Source organism: Corythoichthys intestinalis, chromosome 12 (assembly GCF_030265065.1).
Source record: "Corythoichthys intestinalis isolate RoL2023-P3 chromosome 12, ASM3026506v1, whole genome shotgun sequence".
NCBI classification, from domain to species: Eukaryota; Metazoa; Chordata; class Actinopteri; order Syngnathiformes; family Syngnathidae; genus Corythoichthys; species Corythoichthys intestinalis.
In genome coordinates, this window is record NC_080406.1 from 50,211,662 (window position 1) to 50,230,078 (window position 18,417).

Sequence of the window (18,417 nt, forward strand, 5' to 3'; positions counted from 1 at the left end):
TGTGTAGTAGGTGGCAGTATGCACCTCATAGTTAATTGCAATCCGCCATTAAGCTCAATTTTGGAGGCATAGTTTAGCTTTTTAAGCTTCTGTTTACAGTGCAGTCAATTTTATTGCTTGTTTTTTTCCATTCTGCACAGTTTTAAATAAAAATTGAGCAATCATAGAATTTTCTGGTTCTTTGGATATTGGCTCAGATCTCTGTGTGTTACATATATGTCACATGTATGCATCAGGAGAAAATACTTTTACTTTTTACTTGCAAAGTAAATTTTAACACTTTTACCTGCATAAACCTTTTCTTAGATACTTGTATTTTTATTGCCCCTGTATCTGTACTTTTAATTAAGTAAAAAAGTAAGTACTTCATCCACAGCTGCTGGGAGTATAAGAGTTGATGGACTTTTTTTAAAATTTAAAACAAATAATCTCCACACTAAAATTAATTTAAGATGTTTTCAAAAACAAAATGTTTTAACTCACCATTTGGAACCACAGACAGGAAGATGGACAATAGGACAAATGGAAGATAGTGATTCATGTCCTGGGAGGGGGGAAAAAAACATTTTACCATTAAATATCATTTATTACAGACAAACTTCTGCTCTGCACTTAAGCTTAATTGTTGGTGGTGGTAATGTAAAAATGTTGAAGTATTTGTCAGTGATATCATGGAAATGAGTAATTGATATTAATATATTAACCCCATGAGTTGATTTACATTGTATGCGCCTAAACTTTCAGTTTGTCCCCCCCAAGATTTCCGCACAGGGTCCATTGTATTCCAATTAAAAAGTTAGTATAGATCCCTGGATCAACATTGTGTGGTTTATTTCCATTGTATCATCCAATATAAAGTCTGCCCCGCTTGTCGTTCAAGGCCATCCCCTCAGAGAAGTAGCCTTATTCACTAATTCAATCAAGGCCTGAAATGGTTTACAACTGGACTTTCTAAAACTAGAAGATGCAATTTCTGGAGAAATTGCGATGGTAGTTTTGCTTTTGCAGGAAAACCCCTTAAGCATAAGCGGATTCTAGGGGGGGGGCAGCCCCCCCCTCCCTGGTGGCTGAAAAGTGTCATTGCATGTAACTGTCTTTCCTATACAGTATATATAAAAGTTGTAAAGCAATAAAACTGCAACAAAAATGAATGAAATGAACAAAAAATATATTTTTATAATGGGTCAAAATTATTTTTCGAAAAGATCATGTGACTAGCAACTTAGACGGTCGTTTGTTTTGCATATAATTTTCACAAACAAAAAAAATTAGGGGAGGGCAATTTTATTTTTCAAATTATTTTTTTATTTGATTGAAGCAACTTTTTTTGGGGATTGAATGATTTAGACACAAATGTCCTACCTATAATATGGCCCAAACACAAAAAGGATTTCTTCAATCAAAGGCAACTTTCTCAATGGAAAATTAAGTGTTCAAATGCAAATTTTTCAATCTCAAATATTTTTTCGCATTCAAAAACTTTTTTTATGATTGAATTTTTTTTTTTTTTTGATTGATTTTTCTTTTTGAAAATATTTTTTGGATGCAACAAATTTTTTCATTGAATTTTGATTGAATAATAAAGACAAAAATGTCCTAGCCACAATGTGACACAAATCACAAATCAACATTACTTCAATCAAAAACGTTGCTTCAATCAAAAAAAAAATTACTTCAATCCAAAAAAAATCAAAGAAAATTAGCTTTCACATGTATTTTCTCGAGTTTCAAATTTATTTTTGTATTCAAACACATTTTTTTTGATTGAAGCGACTTTTTCTGGGGCTGAAAATATATATTTTGATTGAAGCAACTTTTTTTTTTTTTTTTTTTTTTTTATTGAAGAAACTTTTTTGGGGATTGAATAATAAAAATTCAAATCTACCTCTATATGGCTCCGCCCAGGGGATACAATTTTTGACTGGGGTAACTACATTGGCACAACACCGGCGGGCGTACCATATTCAATGGATGACTAGCTTGGCGAAAAGTATTGTTAAAGCCCCACAGCAGGCCTGTATGCCTTTTCCTTTTTTTTCCTCTACCAGTTATCAGCACTCATTCCACACACCTGTCCTGCACACCTGGTCATTACCACAGCCTCCCTTCATAAACACCCACAGTCCTCTGCTCCATTGCGAGTTTGTTAGCCTTCACTGCAACTTACGAGCGTTTCTTGTAACCTTGTCTTGCCGGATTTTTGATACACTTTTTGACCTTGTGGATTTTTGCCTCTAGCCTGCTCCTCGTCTGTTCCTCTGCCTTTGATACACTTTTTGACCTTGTGGATTTTTGCCTCTAGCCTGCTCCTCGTCTGTGCCTCTGCCTTTTCTCTGTGACCTGAACCCTGCTACAGGACCGGATCTAGACGCATCCTGCCTGGGCCTTCGCCTTGCTCGTCCCCCCCCTGCTCGAACAGCCTTCCGTGCTTCTCCGGGGCCAAGACTTCTTCCTCTCAGAACCATTGTTAATAAATCTGCTCTGAGCACTGCATTATTGGGTCTGTTTGTTCTCTGAGCCGTGTCAAGTATTGCCTAAGCAGCGTGATTTAGAATTCCCCTAAAGAATGATGAGAAGAAAAAAAACGCTCATTGTCAACTTAATATTGTAAACATTCTTGTAAGTTAATTTTATTGCTGACACTGCGTTTCGGGGTCATGTTGCATATTGTGCCCCCCCTGCCACAAAAGGCAAACTCCGCCTATGCCCTTAAGGTCACGTCCTGCTGAATTCAGGTCACTTCTTGTCGACTTGGGGACATTTCAGGGTCACTTACAGTTGTTATCAGGTCATTTCCTGTTGATATTTTGACGTACATGGCCGCCAATGGCATCAACTTACATATGCGTCAATGGAATCCAAGTACATTGGCATCAATGGCATGGACGTACATGGCCTTCAATGGCAAGTACGTACATGGCTGTTAATGGCATGGACATACATGGACATCAATGGCATCATGGACATACATGGCCGTCAATGGAATTCAAGTACATTGGCATCAGTTTAATCGAGATACATGGCTCTCAATTGCATCGACTTACTTGGGTGCCAGTTGAATGTCAATGGGCTGTAATGGTGAGTTTCAGGTCAAAAATCACAGTACCACCCATGTTTTTCTGCCATTGAAAATACATAGGAAATTTTGGCCATTAGAAGTGAATGGAACGACGTACGTACATGGCACTGGCATCCTATTAGAAACGAATGGGAAAGGTTTTGGCAAATTTTGGGGGTACCGTAGGTTTTTGGCAAATTCATTCATTTGGAAGATTCCCTACGTTGCACTAGAATTCCAAATGGTTTGGGTGTGCGGTGCACTGAAAGAAACGCCATTCAAAAAAAAACAAAACTGTAATAACATAGATGGTTGCTTTTGCATTACATGCAAAACTACCATCAGGTATTTTCCTGTCTTTTTGTTCTCATTAGATGGGGCGTTGCAAGGCAAAGGCCTAGAACAGGGGTCAGGAAGCTATGGCTGGCGAGCCAGATCTGGCTCTTTTGACGACTGCATCTGGCTCGTAAACAAATCTTTAATTACTAAAAAAAAAAAAAGTTTTGTTACGCTCCTTTGCGCATTGCATGAAACGGCAACGGTCACCGGTCATACGCTGGTGTCGTGCAGTAATGAGCAGACGACTTTTGCAGCGTATGTTAACTTTTTTAATTCTACGACAACACTCCCGCACTAGATATCATAAAATAGCAACCTAGATGTGCTACGTTAGATCCCCCCAAGTCCCATGCTATTGGCTGCGTGAGCTCAGGGGGATCATGGGACACGTAGTCCATATACTGTACTACAACCGGCGACTAGAAAGCCAGTTCGCAGTAATTTTAGTGGGAAAGTGGCAAACATACATGTCTGTCTGTCTGTCTGTCTGTCTGTCTGTCACATAGGCAACGCAGATGAGGCAGAGACACTGTTCAAGTAGGGTTACCGTATTTTGCTGTTAAAAATAGTAGTCGATATGCGCGTATGCATGAGAACATTCCTCGTTTTTAAGTTTCGTTTTCCATGTTGTCATCTAATTTTAGAAACCCTTTTGAGAGGATGGCAAAAAGAAAAAAAAACAAGGAGTATCTGACTTTTCAGCAGGACATAATTTATTTTAATTTATAATATAATTTATAAAATGTATCATTTATAATTTTATTTTTAATTTTCTCTTGCTTTGGATGAATCAACAGACGTAAGCTATCTATCGCAGTTCAGTGTGATTGCAAGGTTTTGACTATGAAAGAGACAACAAGAGGGGAGTAATTATTCGTCCTTCACTGGGTTTGCTTAAGAATAAATCTACAGATGGATAAACTTGTTTCAGTGTGCACTGATGATGCTCCGTGCATAAGTTTCTCAATGCCTGCATGAAGCTTAACCCCACCAAGTATCAACAAGACTACAAAGCCATCAGCAAAGCCATGCAGAAGTCGCATTAATGGTAAGAAATACTCATCATTGATTGTCAACAGCATAACATTGTTATTAAAAAGAATTCAGAGACTTTTTGTACTTTAAAAATTACTTGTAGTTTTAGTTTTAAACATGTTGTATGGCTCTCATGGAATTACATTTAAAAATATGTGGTGTTTGAATGGCGTTCCTTCAGCGCACCGCACAGCCCAAACCGTTTCACATGGTCCAACCGTCACCGTTCAAATATTAAAATGACTGGAATTTTCACGCGGCAATGGGAATTTTGCGAATGAATGCTAAAAATTTTCCATCCACCAGTAAATGTGGGGTTTAAAACCATTTTTTTCCCCCAAATTTATCTAGTCCGCATAATTTACACATAAAAAATTCCAAGGCAGTAAGGGGCATAAAAGTTGTATACAGAATTAAAACCATCAAAACTTAGTTCCCCCAAAATTCGCCAAAAACTTGCCCATTCATTTCTAATAGGATGCCACTGACAGCCATCTACGCCATTCCATTCATTTATAATGGCAAACATTTTCCCATCATTTTCAATGGCAGGAAAACATAGGTGATAGTGATTTTTTACCGTTTACCATTACAGCCCATTGACATTCAATTGGGGCCCAAGTAAGTTTATGCCGTTGACAGCCATGCATCAGGACGTGTCCCCAAATCAACAGGAAGTAACCGGATTTAAACTGGAATTGTCCCCAAAATTTCCCTAAAGCAACAGGAAGTGACCTGATAGATCTGTTTTAGTTTATTCTTAATTCTTTAATTTGTTATGAAATGTGTGTCGTCCTCTCGTGTTCATTTAAGAAAATTTAAAAACTTAAAAAAGAGAGCGTTGACTCCGGCTATCTTTGCCTAGTCTGTTTTTTTCTCTTCACCAGCTACGTCATTGTTATGATGGTTTCTTTTGGAAGGCCATCATATTCATGACCACCTATACTGGACTGTCTCAGAAAATTAGAATACACAATATTCTAATTTTTTGAGACAGTCCTGTGTATATATACAGGACTGTCTCAGGAAATTAGAATACACAATATTCTAATTTCCTGACTGTCTCAGGAAATTAGAATATTGTGTATTCTAATTTCCTGAGACACTCCTGTATATATACACAGGACTGTCTCAAAAAATTAGAATATTGTGTATTCTAATTTTCTGAGACAGTCCAGTAAATGTATGATCACCTCAATTTATAACATTTGCACAAAATACTGAATGATGCCTGCTGAATGAAAATGCTCCTAGTATCAAAAATGTTTTTAAAAATTGATAACAGTGGTATTGGTATTTGAGCAGAAGACAAAGACTATGGACATGATTTGCTTTAGTAGGCTCACAAAAAGATGTGTCGTACAGAACTGACCCCAAGGCATTGGGTTTGATATCAGTGGTTTAAACTGAAAAGTATTCATGACTAATTTCCTGGTAGATGTGTTTAAATATAATGTTTGATGTCATTCTTTGTCACTTGTCATTTCACCGCATGTTTTGGTTAATTGAGTCACTTCCTCATAAAAAACAAAAAGCACTTGCTCTTTTTCGTTTGGCAACATGTTTAGTGAGCTACTGTACAGCTACTGTATGTGAAATGACTGAACAAACATAGGCTACCATCTACACACTGCTAAAGAAAAATGACAATTTTTTTGTATAGAAAAAGAAACAAGAATAAATTGTAAATTGCAATAATCAGGAAGATGCTTGCAGTCTTTCACTTTGTTGCTCACCCTTTTACACAAGACTGATAGACAGGAAGTATGGCTCAACTAAGAGTGTTCCAAGTAACATGCTAGGTAATCAACTTTATTTAAACAAACAAAAAAATGAGTAGCATTGGTTGTCACACTAAGTTTACTTAATACAAAGTGTTTTAGTAGTTTACTGCATTCCGTGAAATGCTACTCTAATATGTTTCGATTACAAAAACTAAGACGTTGGGGTGTGACAACACTAATATGCAGCTCATGTCAGGGTATAACTGCCATAGAACGTCCTAAGCAGACATAATTTTGTCATATTTGTGTGTGTCTCAGTTCTTTTTTTCTTTATGCAGCACCTGATTGAGCCAGATTGGCGGGGTAATGCGACACACCTGTGCTTGATTAGGGAAGCCTGTCACCATCTGCAAGAGTCGGACTATTGCTTGCTATTTGCCTTGCTTACCGCCTGTGTGTTCATCGTCATCCTTCGAGTTTCCCGACGTTCTATGGTCGTATTCTGGTTTGGTCATCTTTACTTTAGTGCTCTTTTGGGCTTTGTAGTTAGATTCTTGTACTCTGTTATATTCATGCATTCTAGCGTGCTCTCTTAGTTGTACTTTGTTAAACTCGCATTTTTCGCGTGCTCCCTTTGTTGTATTTTATTATACCCGCGTTTATTGGCGTGCTCCCTTTGTTGTACTTTATTATACTCGCGTTTATTGGCGTGCTCTCTCAGTTATACTCACATTTTTGGCGTGCTCCCTTTGTTGTACTTATTAAATACAAACATTAGCTCTACCTGATCTCCTTGTCTGTTTTTGGGATGCACATCAACGGCTTGCCGTTCATAACAAATTTTGTATATGTAAAACTATTATAATTGAAAATATATACTGTATTGAGTCAATAAAATCAAAACAAAATTTTATTTCTGTCAACAATTAACTTCTCTTTGTTTCTCATTTTGTTGCGAGTCTAAAACTAAAAATGTAATTTGAGAGATTGGGAAGTTTTTAGTTAGTAAAATTTCCTGGATGTTATGAGGAGCCAGCCTAAGAAGTTCTCCTGAGAAGATGGCGGTGCTGAAATAAAGGAACGCCAATACAAGTGTCTTTAGTTGCTAATTGTTGGACAAAAGGCTAAGCACTCTGGTTTACAAATGTTTGTTTAGTCAGCTCCTAAGGGTTAAGTGTCTTAGTCATCGTGTGTTACAATCATTGACCAACGCAAAACCCCATCTTTTGGGTTGCAGGCACTCACGAAAGCCATAATGCCTTTACATTTTGGGGGAAAAAACTGAATTGTCCAATCACTAAATATAAAATCTTCAATTTTACACTGAAATTATTTGGAAAATAGAATAACATTGTTTTTGTTTTCTAATTTTGCATCAGTTGAGTTATTTTATAGATATCTCACATTTCTAAAAGGGATGCTGGATCATTGGCTTGTTCCATATGGTTTTGCAATATAGATTACAGTAATTGTGAAACTAATATTGTACTCATACCTCACATACATTATTCAGAAAAACAATGCAGGAGTGTTGTACACACATGCATTATTCAGAAAAACAATGCAGGAGAGTTTTACTCATTCACGCATGAGGTGCTGTATAATTATCCATTGTCGTAACAAGCTTTATAGTGTTACTGGTAAATGAATTTATTGAAACAGAATGAGCAATCCTTACTTCTCTGAAAGCAATAAAGTCAGCATCCTCAATGAAAGATATACTATGTGACTTAAACACTCAAATGATTAAATAGGTTTTTCCTTTAAATAAACAACAGTCACTGTACATTTAAAACAACAAAAAAGTAACTTACAAGAATAGAATGAGGAAGATTCTTGCCAACGCTGTCTGACCGTTATGCTGAGGAGTGCCTGACAGGAAGTATGAATCAACCAGTGAGTTGAAAAGAATACTGTAACGCTTCTGCTGTTACAACACATTCTCACCTCTGTATATCGACGGATGGTTAAGAGTACGAAAAAAAACAACTCGGCAAATTTTCTTGAGAATTGACTTTAATAGTTTGAACCACCACGCCCACTTCTCATTTTAGCCATGTACACATATCCATTTTGATCCACAAGACAGTAGTGGATGAAGTACTTACTTTTTTTAATTTAAGTATTTTTTTGGCACTTGTATCTGTATTTAAATAAAAGGACAAGTATCTAAGAAAAAAAATACTCAATTACAAAAGTATTTGCTTTGAAATTTACTTCACAAGTAAAATTAAAAGTATTTTCTCCCGATTCAAAAATGTAATATGCATATACAGTGCTGGCCAAAAGTATTGACACACCTGCTATTCTGTCAGAAAATGCTCAATTTCTCCCAGAAAATGATAGCAATTAATATCTGCATTAATTTTGCTTGCAATGAAAAAACACAAAAGAGAATGGGGGGGGGGGGGGGGGGGGGGGGGGGAATTATTATCGTTTTACATAAAACTGGGCCAGACAAAAGTATTGGCACCCTTTGAAAAATCATGTGATGCTTCTCTAATTTGTGTAATAAACAGCACCTATTACTTACCTGTGGCACATAACAGGTGGTGGCAATAACTAAATCACACGTGCAGCCAGTTAAAATGGATTAAAGTTGACTCAACCTCTGCCCTATGTCCTTGTGTGTACCACATTGAGCATGGAGAAAAGAAAGAAGACCAAAGAACTGTCTGAGTACTTGAGAAGCAAAACTGTGGAAGCATGGGCAATCTAAAGGCTACAAGTCCATCTCCAAAGACCTGAATTATCCTGTGTCTACCGTGTGCAGTGTCATCATAAGTGTACAACCAATGGCACTGTGGCTAACCTCCCTAGATGTGGACAGACAGGAAAAACTGACGAGAGGTTTCAACGAAAGATCGTGCGGATAGTGGATAAAGAACCTCAACTAACATCCAAACAAGTTCAAGGTGTCCCGCAGTCCGAGGGTACAACAGTGTCAACCTGTACTATACGTCGGCGTCTGAATAAAAAGGGACTCTATGGTAGGATATCCAGGAAGACCCCACTTCTGACCCAGAGACATAAAAAAGCCAGGCTGGAGTTTGCCAAAACTTACCTGAGAAAGAAAAAAACATTTTGGAAGAATGTTCTCTGGTTAGTTGAGACAAAAGTAGAGCTTTTTTCTGAAAAGGCATCAACATAGAATTTACAGGAAAAAAATGAGCCCTTCAAAGAAAAGAACACTGTCCCCATAGTCAAACATGGCGGACGTTCCCTGATGTTTTGGGGTTGCTTAGCAGCCTCTGACACTGGACTGCTCGACAGTGTGCAACTGTGCATGGCATTCATTTCGCTGCTCAGCCTTCACCACGTACAGACGCACTTTCTGAGCTCCTGAAGCACTCTCTTATCTTAACCGATAAGCGCTCAGGGCTAGCAAGCTCGACTCCCAGAATGGCTCCAAAGAATTTGAAACCTGGAGACTTGGATAAAATAAAGTCCTCCATACAGAAGTTGGAGGTCTCCTTGACTGGCTTGATTCAAAACCAGAATCAAGAAATCGTATGAGAGCTCCAGTTAATTTGCGCTGAAAACGAGAAACTCAAGCAGGCGGTCAAGGAGAGAGATGTTCGCACCAAGAGGCTGGAAATTTTGGCTGACGATCTCGAACAGTGCCGACGCGCTCATCAATGAGCTCATCATTTCTGGATTACAACTGACGCTTAGCCCAGGGGACACAGTGGCGCAACTGGCAATTGCTAAACTGAAAGAGTATGGAATAAACATGGAACCGCTGGACATCTGTCGCTGCCTTCTGCTCCCATCTGGGGGGAGAGGACTGGCGACGGTGCTCATGAAGCTGGCAGACCACAAGACCAAGACTGCCCTGCTTAACCAGCGCCGCCATCTGAAAGCGTCGAGGATTTTTTTGAATGACAACTTGACTCGCTGAAATGCCGAAATTGCAAGAAAAGCACGTCAACTCAAGAAAGCTGGGAAAATAGCAAACACCTGGGTCTCGGATTGCAGGATCCTTGTCAAGACGCAAATATGAAGATTAAAGCTATCATGAGTCTTGACCAGCTGACTACAATAGCTGAATAACTGTAAATACTACACAGCGGACCAGTATAACAATCGTGGATGTGGACGGTAAACTGAAACTTACCAACGGCAGGAGTCTCTACAAGAATCTTGAACACACTAAGGATTATCTACTAAAGATAACAAAGGCTCTGACTTTAATTTGCACAGACATGACACAAATGAATCGGGCATCTAAGGGGGGAGGGGGTGTTGCAATTATGATTGACAATCTCCTGGAATGTATTACAATTAAGCTCCTAATCCCCAATTGTAAAAACATAGTTATCTGCCGTGTCTACAGAGCTCCTGATTCAAATGTCTAGTACAGTATATGGAAAAGATACTGTATAAAACGAATAATAAGCATGTTTTCTTTGTGGAGACATTAATCTTTGGATAAAATATGTACAGCATGTTGTTTGATTTTATACATTCATGTCTGATGAAACAGTTACAGTGACCTTTGTGTGCGCCAATCGTTGCCGCTACTCACACCAGCTGCGATAACACATAACCACACACATAGCCACAACAAAATGTTCCACAGCAAACAGATGCAAAAATGTCAGGGATATGACTAAGCCATAACCTTGTACACCCTGAAATTAATCGAGCTGCTTGACTGGACGCTAAGTTACTAAACTCAGATTGTTGATTGTGTTATTGTACAGTTTTGATGTATGTTCCATGCCTGAATGTGCGTCTTTAGTTGTATGGGGGACGGGAAACTGATCTCAACATATGCTTCATCCCGTCCGCCTTTGTCTTCTTCTTCGGTTCCTTCGGGCAAATGGTACCACATTTTGTAATTGTCAATGTTTGTCAACGATACCGATGATGATGACAATAAAATTCCATTCCATTCCATTATGAAGTCTGAAGACTACCAACAAATTTTGCAGCATTATATAGGGCCCAGTCAGTTGGAACAAAGACCAGGACCCACTGCGGCCCTCGAGGACCGGTTTGCCCACCGCTGCTATAGAACATCTGTGGAGAGATCTGAAAATGGCAGTTTGGAGAAGGCACCCTTCAAATATCAGAGACCTGGAGCAGTTATCCAAAGAAAAATGGTCTAAAATTCCAGCAGAGCATTGTAAGAATCTCGATACCGGAAGCAGTTGTTCGCAGTTATTTTGTCTAAAGCAGTGTTTTTCAACCGGTGTGCCGCAGCACAGCAGCATGCCGCGAGGGATCATGAGGTGTGCGACGAGAAATTAATGTTGCATTTATATATATAATATACAAATTTGTAATGTTTGTAACTATGTATGGGCCCTTGAAGGGGCCATCAGACTGGAGAGTGGTGACGTAGCGAGAAGCAAGCGAGGAGGAAGGGAGTCTCAGGGAGAACAGCGTGAGAGCCAAATTCGTGGTCGCATGTCACGGATGCAGCTGTATTTTGTTTATTATTTTCTATTGTTGCCACAAGAAAGTGGGAAAGTCATCACTGACTCCTCTCCTTTCTATTTCCCCATTTGGGGCTATTACAGTATTGTTTTTTTTTTTTGCGTCGTCGGGCGGAGTTGCAGTAGAAGGAAGTAAGGAAGGAAGGAAGGAGTAGGTCGAAAGTTCGAGAGCTCTCGGTCGTGTGCAGATGAGCGGAGTATCGCTCGTGTCGCGTTCAAAAACTGCTCGAAATTCTACCCATCAACGACCTTGCGGTCTACGACAATGTGGACCCCAGCACGTCTCCTGCACATCATTTGGTTAGACTCGTCATGTGTCGATGTACTCCAAAGTGTCCTTTCTATTATATCCATATGTGACAACCGTCAATCCTCCCCCTGTGTTTTATTCTAACACATTGTTGAGAACAGCAAGGTGGCTAATGGCTAAAAATCCGAGCAGTTCTTGAACGTGACACGAGCACCAATCCAAAAACAGCGCCATGGTGCCAAGCAAGTTTAAACGTCATCTCCAAACGAAACACCTGTCGCTTCAAAACAAGTCGATGGACTATTTTGTTTGCCTTCGTGAAAAGACAGAGAAACAGGCAACTTTTTGATAAAAACTACAAAGGTAAATGAGAAAGCTCTCAAAGCCACCCTTGTTGCTAAATCCAAAAAGTCCCACACTGTGACAGAGAAATTTAATACTACCTGCCTGCAAAGCCATTGTCTGCGAGATGCTCGGCCCTGATGTGGTTAAAGACATTGCTCAAGTCCCCCTTTCTGATAATTCTGAGCTTTTTCAAGCCTAACCGCTATAAAAAAAAATAAAATAAAATAAAAATTAAAACAGAGACTTAGAGCAGTTGAAGAATAAGGATATCGACTTCATCTAAACAGGCTCAAGTTTCACACTGAGTAAGTATACATATTGAGAAATTATTTTGTAATTAATTATACTGTACAGAATATAATTTTGGAACATTTGTAGTTTGTGGTGTGCCGCGAGATTTTTTCCAAAGTAAAAACATGCCTTGAGTCAAAAAAGGTTGAAAAACACTGGTCTAAAGGTTGTGCTACAAAGTATTAGGCTGAGGGTGTCAATACTTTTGTCCGGCCCATTTTTTGAGTTTTGTGTAAAATGATAATGATTTTTTTTTTTTTTAATTGCATTCTCTTTTGTGTTTTTTCATTGCAAGCAAAATCAATAAAGATAGTACTACCAAAGAATTTTTAATTGCAATCATGTTCTGGGAGAAATTGAGCATTATCTGACAGAATTGCAGGGGTGCCAATACTTTTGGCCAGCACTGTATATCATGGACAATATCCAAATGCATTACTGCTGGCTATATTTGTAATAAAGTGTAGTTTATGTTCTCAATCTGAGATCTTTTTTTTTTTTTTTTTGACAGTGTTTATTTTAGTGAACAATGCGCCACTTGCAAGTCTCTTGTCAGCCCATTTGTCTGTATGATGTGCAGAGGGCGGCATTCACATAAACTGATTTTTCTCCAGAGCTGAATTTAAAACCATATTTATTCATACTGAAATCCATATAGTCCATATACTGTATATGATAAAATGATGGCATGTGGATCTAAATACACAAAAATGCTGTATGTACATTTACTACACTAAAGACACAAAGGACAAAACCCTCTGAAAACTAGCTGACTGTAATTATTACAGTACAAAAATAATGCAGAAGAAATTTTATTGTAAAACTGTAGTGTATGCTGCCTGCTGTATTTTCGATGCATTGCTTGGACCAGTTATTCCTACCAACATGTACACAGCGGCCGATTAGCGAATAACATTTTGATTGCAAGCAGGCAAATCGGCAGGTGTTTAAAAGCCCTGAAAATTCTTCATGATAAGGCTATTGGGTGGTGCATTGTTAAATATTATTCCCACAAAAGCATGTGTCCCCCACAAAGGATGTCTAATCACTCGACAGCAACCCAGGTCTTCAATCTGAAATCCCAGAAGACGGTACCTGTCGTCTGTCTCAAACAATGTGTTGTTTGTGTAAGGACCAAAAAACTGGGAAGGAAAAAAAAAAACTAGTTAATTAAATGACATTGGAAAAATTCATATACAAAAACGCTCCTGTCAAACATATTTAATATCAAATACAGTGATACCTCAGCTCACGAACGCTTAAGCTCACGAACTTTTCGCCTCAAGAACATTAAATTCGCGAGCATATAGTCTCTGCTGACGAACTAGTTTTCGGCGGACGAACAGCGCCACGAGAAGCTGACGCACGCTCACGCCATCCCAGTTCGTCCCCTCCCTTTCGTTGAATGCGGACGTGGTTTGTGTTTGATAGACATTTTGGACCATATTGAGTGTACTTTTGCTATTATGGGACCGAAAAAGACCCCACCACAGGCTAGTGTTAAGCCTAAGAAGACATTAAAGAAAATAAGGTATATTTTTGTGTAGTTTTAAGGCTTATTTAGTAGAAAATTATGTTTTATGGGGACCTGGGAACGGATTATTCTCATTTTAATGGTTTCTTATGGGAAATAAATGTTCGGAAGACGAACTTTTCGCCCTACACACACTTTCTGGGAACCAATTATGTTCGTGAGCTGAGGTATCATTGTATGTTATATGAGTAGTATACAATCAATCAAAACAGATCCACCAAGAGAGCATTTTGAGTTTCACTGTGCAAATGTAGATCACAGTAGTACCAGCACTGTAAAAAAATCAGTTCCAATAGGTTCTGCTAATTAAAGACTTTAAGTACGCACAACTCAAATGTTCATTTTCTTCAGTAACTTATTTTGAGTAATTGTAATTCATGTTATATTAATGCCGTTAACTTGATAAAAAGGGCTTATGCCAACTTGAATGATCAAGTTTTGGATCAAAGCTTACATTTTGCAGTATGCAGAACTTGAAATGTAAGCTCGCGCTAACTCAAAATGTTAGCTCGCGCTTACCTGAAATGTTAGCTTGCGTGAACTTGAAATGTTAGTTCTTGTGAACTTGAAATGTTAGCTCGTATGAAATTGAAAAACTAAATTGTGCTAACTTAGCCCTAGCTCAACTCTCGATCAGTGTTACTAATCTTACTTTAAACAACTAATTAGTTACAGCTACAAATTACTTCCAAAAAGTAATTTAGTTAAGCTGCCAACCTTCCACCTTCAAATGGATTGGATGTCTATCGCCATCCATAGACTTCATAAGTATATTGACTTGTCACACCCTATGACACTGTGCCACGCCTTCGCGTAGGGGGCCTGCCTACACCCAGCATCAACAGGAGTTATTCTCAAACACACTTACGCAGCGATCTAACGCCGGATTTAGGTTGAAAAAGTACGAAAGCTGTACCGCATACAAACAGGAAGGATTGTCTCAGGATTGATTTGTTCGAGGATTCAAGGTATTAATTGTATTTTTCATACCATACATGCATTTTGAAACGTGAAAAAAATCAATGGGAGAAATTAGCCGCTACAGCATTGGCGTTATAATTTGCAATATTTACGTACAGTAAAATAAATGCTAACTTCCCGGTTTTTTTGCTTCTGGACTGTTTTACGTCCATATCTATAAAGATTTGAGGGATTTAAGCATTTATTCACAAGAATTTTCAATGTTAAAAAGCTCTTTGTGGTGATAAGGTGGCGCCACAGTGGCTTAAAGACTGGCAGCACACTCAACATATTTACGTAAAATAAATGCTAACTGCTCGTTTTTTTTTGTTTTTTTTTTTGCTTTTAACCAAGAATCGAGACTGTTTTACATTCATATATATATATATATATATATATATATATATATATATATATATATATATATATATATATATATATATATATATAAAGAATTTAGGGATTTACACATTTATTCACAAGAATTGTCAATGTAATAAGCTCTTTGTGGTGATAAGGGGGCGCCAGAGTGGCTTAAAGACTAGCAGCACATTCGACATATTTACGTAAAATAAATGATAACTGCATGGGGTTTTTTTTGCATTTAACCAATAATCGAGACTGTTTTATGTCCATATCTATAAAGAATTCAGGGATTTAAGCAGAACTTTCATCGTAAAAAGCTCTTTTTCAGTGTTTCCACTCGGTCAGCTTTGACGGAGATAGGCCCCTATGAATCGGCGCCACGCCCTGTGTCCCGTCAATACATTATGAAGTCTATGCGCCATCAGGGTTGTTTTTGGCATTCCTTCTAATTTTCGTGTTCGTCTTCTGTACAAAAATATTTCAGTCATTTCAAAATGTGCTCTCTTCATCTAACTTCAGTCGACGAATATTCGATGTTTTCATCTGCAGTAAGATGGAAAGTGATATTAAAAACATCGATTGACGGCAATGAACATCCAATCCATTTCAGCTAGAAGGGGCGCTTTCAGCCCTTCCCAATTCAAATGGATTTGACGTTTGTTGGCGTCAACAGCAGCCAAAGAGTTAACATAATGTTTACTCAACATTTCCAAAAGTATTTGGCAATAACTTACAATTGCAAGTTCTCGGTCAAAATTTGCAAATGCAAGTGAAATGAGTTGACTTGAAATGTCAAGTTCTGCTAACTATTTTTACACAGTGTGTGCACTACATCCACGTTGATGTTGCCTAACAGGACCAACTTCTCATTGCGAGGGTCTGAGGAGAGCATGTCACTGAGTTGAAGGTAAAGGCTGTCCTAGCAATCAGAAAACTGGGTCGATACTCTTGATTTATTTCCAGTATGCTATATGGTCTAAGTCATGGGTGTCCAAACCGGTCCTCAAGGGCCGCTGTGGGTCCTGGTTTTTGTTCCTACCAATCGAGCACAGACAGTTTAACCAATGAAGTTTGTGCTAAAACAAGCAGCACGTGACTGCAATCAACTGATTACACTTGTGAGACACCAGATTGGTGAAAGGCTGTCCTCATGATGGGTTTGAACAAAAACCCGCAACCACTGCGGCCCTATGTGGAATAGTTTGGACACCACTGGTCTAAGTACACTATTGAACTATTTGGGCGTCTATGGTCTTAGGTTTATGAAAGGGTCTTACCGCCAGGCCTGAGGATGGATCTATGAAGTCTGCCCAGAATCCCTCTTTTTGTAGGATGAAGCAGATTTTCTTCGCTCCTTCTACAAACTACAAAGTTGATAGTAAATTAGTTTATGCAATAACTTGGAAATTAGACAATGTCATGAGTCCACAAAAAAAAAAAAAAACAACAACAACAACAAAAAACCATTGCTGGTATTCTTCAAAACTTTTTTTTTTGTCATGCCATTTATAGGTTTTAGTAGATTTTAACCCCAACTCCAACGAAGTTGGGACGTTGTGCAAACACAAAAACAGAACACAATGATTTGCAAATCATGCTAACCATATATTTCAAAAACTATAATGACATATTTCATGTTCAAACTGATTAACTTGATTGTTATAGCAACAAATGCCCAAACCCTAATGTTTAAGGTGGCTCACTTTGTCAAGCAAATGAGCTCTCTCTTCTTCCACAGCAGAACTCCACGCAGTCATGTCGTTTTTAGTCTTATGTGACACTGTGATCACCGTCACATCTGAGTTCGGCGCCTCAGGAAACAGGTTTTGAAGATCTAGTTATCACAAATTTGAAAAAAAAAATCATGAATAACAATTAGAACCACTAGAGATTGGCGCTGTAAAAACACATGCACAAAATAGTAAAATAGGCTTCTGTAAGTGCAAGGCAAAAAGACATGACAAGAATTCAAGGCAAACAGAAGGAAATCACGTTATTTTACATTTTCCCTGCTTCAAGTGATAAAATTGGCAAACCTTTGGATTCCACACCAAAGTGGTATTTTATATAGGTAAAACAATTACCTTTCTTTAGCTTTTCAGGGCATGACTGTATAACACACTCAACGCAGGAGTTGGCAAAATCCTGGTTTTCTGTATTGGTACTGTGATTCGTGACTGGAACATCCTGTACACACATAAATGCAAACACACGAACATTACAACCTTCTGGATTTTATTTAAAGGGAAAGACTACACTGACTATAAATTAACTTTGTGTGATAAACTGCTGTTAAAAGCAGGCCTGCACAACATATCGTCTGAACATCGCCATGGCAATGTGCGCATGTGCAATAGTCCCATCGCAGGATCAGGGTCCCCGCGGGTTATTAAAAGTATTAAAAAAGCATTGAATTTAGTTTTCCATGATTAAAGGTATTAAAAGTATTAAATTAGCTGTTGTAAGTCTGGAATTTTTTCACCGTGGTCTTAATTTTCAAGAACGTCTCAGTGCAACCTAAATTATATCCGTGACGACGTTTTTTTGTTTTGTTTTTTTTTTTAAATCCATAACGAAGATGACGCATAGAATTTTTACGATGCACTGCACTACAAATCGAAATGCAACTCGTGCGTGCCAAACCACCACAACCGGCAAAACGGAGAATCCACCCACCTCTGCATCGGGAATGCGTCAGTTTGTCGGTTGAACGAAAACCCTGCAGGCAGAAGTATTGTGGATTCTGAACACCAAAACAGACCAGCATTCATATACTTCAAATGAATCCATTGGTGATCTGTTTCGGATATTACGTCATTTTTGGTCGGCATCGGCTGTCACAATGTTGGTCATACTGCATTTTGTTCCAGATGGAGCGTTCGATGTCGTAACTGTCTTTTGTAACGAATTTTCAGTTGGCAGAAAAAAACGCACATTTTCTTAATGTTTAAATAGTCTACATATTTTTATGACCATTAGAAATTCATTTACACAATGAAATAACGCTGGAAAAGTTTGTTAAACATAATGTTGCTCAAATCGTGTTTTTTTTTCCCGGAGGGAGCTGAAGG

General features: G+C 38.4%; 2 protein-coding genes across 4 annotated transcripts in view; both read right to left on the reverse strand.

Moving 5' to 3' along the window:
* Nucleotides 1–8,132, reverse strand: part of itgb2 (integrin, beta 2) — a 46,497-nt gene extending 38,365 nt beyond the window's left edge. The window contains exons 1-3 of one of the 2 annotated variants that reach the window (XM_057852372.1): nt 8,104–8,132; nt 7,971–8,028; nt 484–544 (exon numbers count right to left, since the gene is read on the reverse strand). In XM_057852372.1, the coding sequence (XP_057708355.1) occupies nt 484–541 (58 nt within the window). In that variant the 5' untranslated portion in view covers nt 542–544; nt 7,971–8,028; nt 8,104–8,132. Of the gene's footprint in view, nt 1–483; nt 545–7,970 lie in introns of both variants that reach the window. The other variant, XM_057852371.1, reaches the window with a different exon arrangement.
* Nucleotides 8,133–8,597: 465 nt separating this feature from the next.
* Nucleotides 8,598–18,417, reverse strand: part of LOC130927124 (cobalamin trafficking protein CblD) — a 30,343-nt gene continuing 20,523 nt past the window's right edge. For both annotated transcript variants that reach the window (XM_057852702.1, XM_057852701.1), the window contains exons 5-8: nt 17,431–17,533; nt 17,050–17,180; nt 16,624–16,710; nt 8,598–13,628 (exon numbers count right to left, since the gene is read on the reverse strand). In XM_057852702.1, the coding sequence (XP_057708685.1) occupies nt 13,434–13,628; nt 16,624–16,710; nt 17,050–17,180; nt 17,431–17,533 (516 nt within the window). In that variant the 3' untranslated portion in view covers nt 8,598–13,433. The remainder of the gene's footprint in view (nt 13,629–16,623; nt 16,711–17,049; nt 17,181–17,430; nt 17,534–18,417) is intronic.